At 66.2% G+C, this 452-nt stretch overlaps 1 protein-coding gene across 1 annotated transcript in view; it reads right to left on the minus strand.

The window, feature by feature from the left end:
* Window positions 1-452, minus strand: part of EMH_0013630 (uncharacterized protein) — a gene marked incomplete at both ends in the record, with an annotated part of 1,734 nt that overhangs the window by 136 nt on the left and 1,146 nt on the right. The window contains one exon of the mRNA XM_013499885.1: window positions 1-450. Coding sequence (XP_013355339.1) covers window positions 1-450 — 450 coding nt within the window. The remainder of the gene's footprint in view (window positions 451-452) is intronic.

Here is a 452-nt window from a genome sequence, read left to right on the forward strand (position 1 = left end):
CCTGTCTCCTCTGCTGCTGCAGCTACCCGTGGCCTCCTGGGTCTGCCGGGGCCCCTGGTGGGGGCCCCCCTAGCCTTGCGTCTTTTTCTTTGGGGTCGGTTCACAACCCACTCCTCTTCGCTGCTGCCGTTGCTGCTGCTGCTGCTGCTGCTGCTGCTGTTGCTGTTGCTGCTGTTGCTTCTGGCTCCCTCTCTTTCTGCTGCTGCTGCTGCAGCAGGGACCCGCACGCTGCTGCCACCCCGGCGCCGCGGGGGCCGTCCCCGGCCTCTGCTGCAGCGGCGGCTCGAGGAGACACCTCTGCGGTGTATAGGCAGCTTGCTGCTGGCAGCTGTCTCCTCAACAGACACTGCAGCAGCAGCAGTATTCTCTACACCATAAAGCACAGCGGGGGGCCCCTGGGGGGCCCCCCCCAAGGGACCCCCGTTCCTTGCTGTTGGTCCTCCTCCTGTTCC

The sequence above is a fragment of the Eimeria mitis genome, genomic scaffold, assembly GCF_000499745.2.
Source record: "Eimeria mitis Houghton genomic scaffold, Emh_scaff479, whole genome shotgun sequence".
Taxonomy (NCBI): Eukaryota; Apicomplexa; class Conoidasida; order Eucoccidiorida; family Eimeriidae; genus Eimeria; species Eimeria mitis.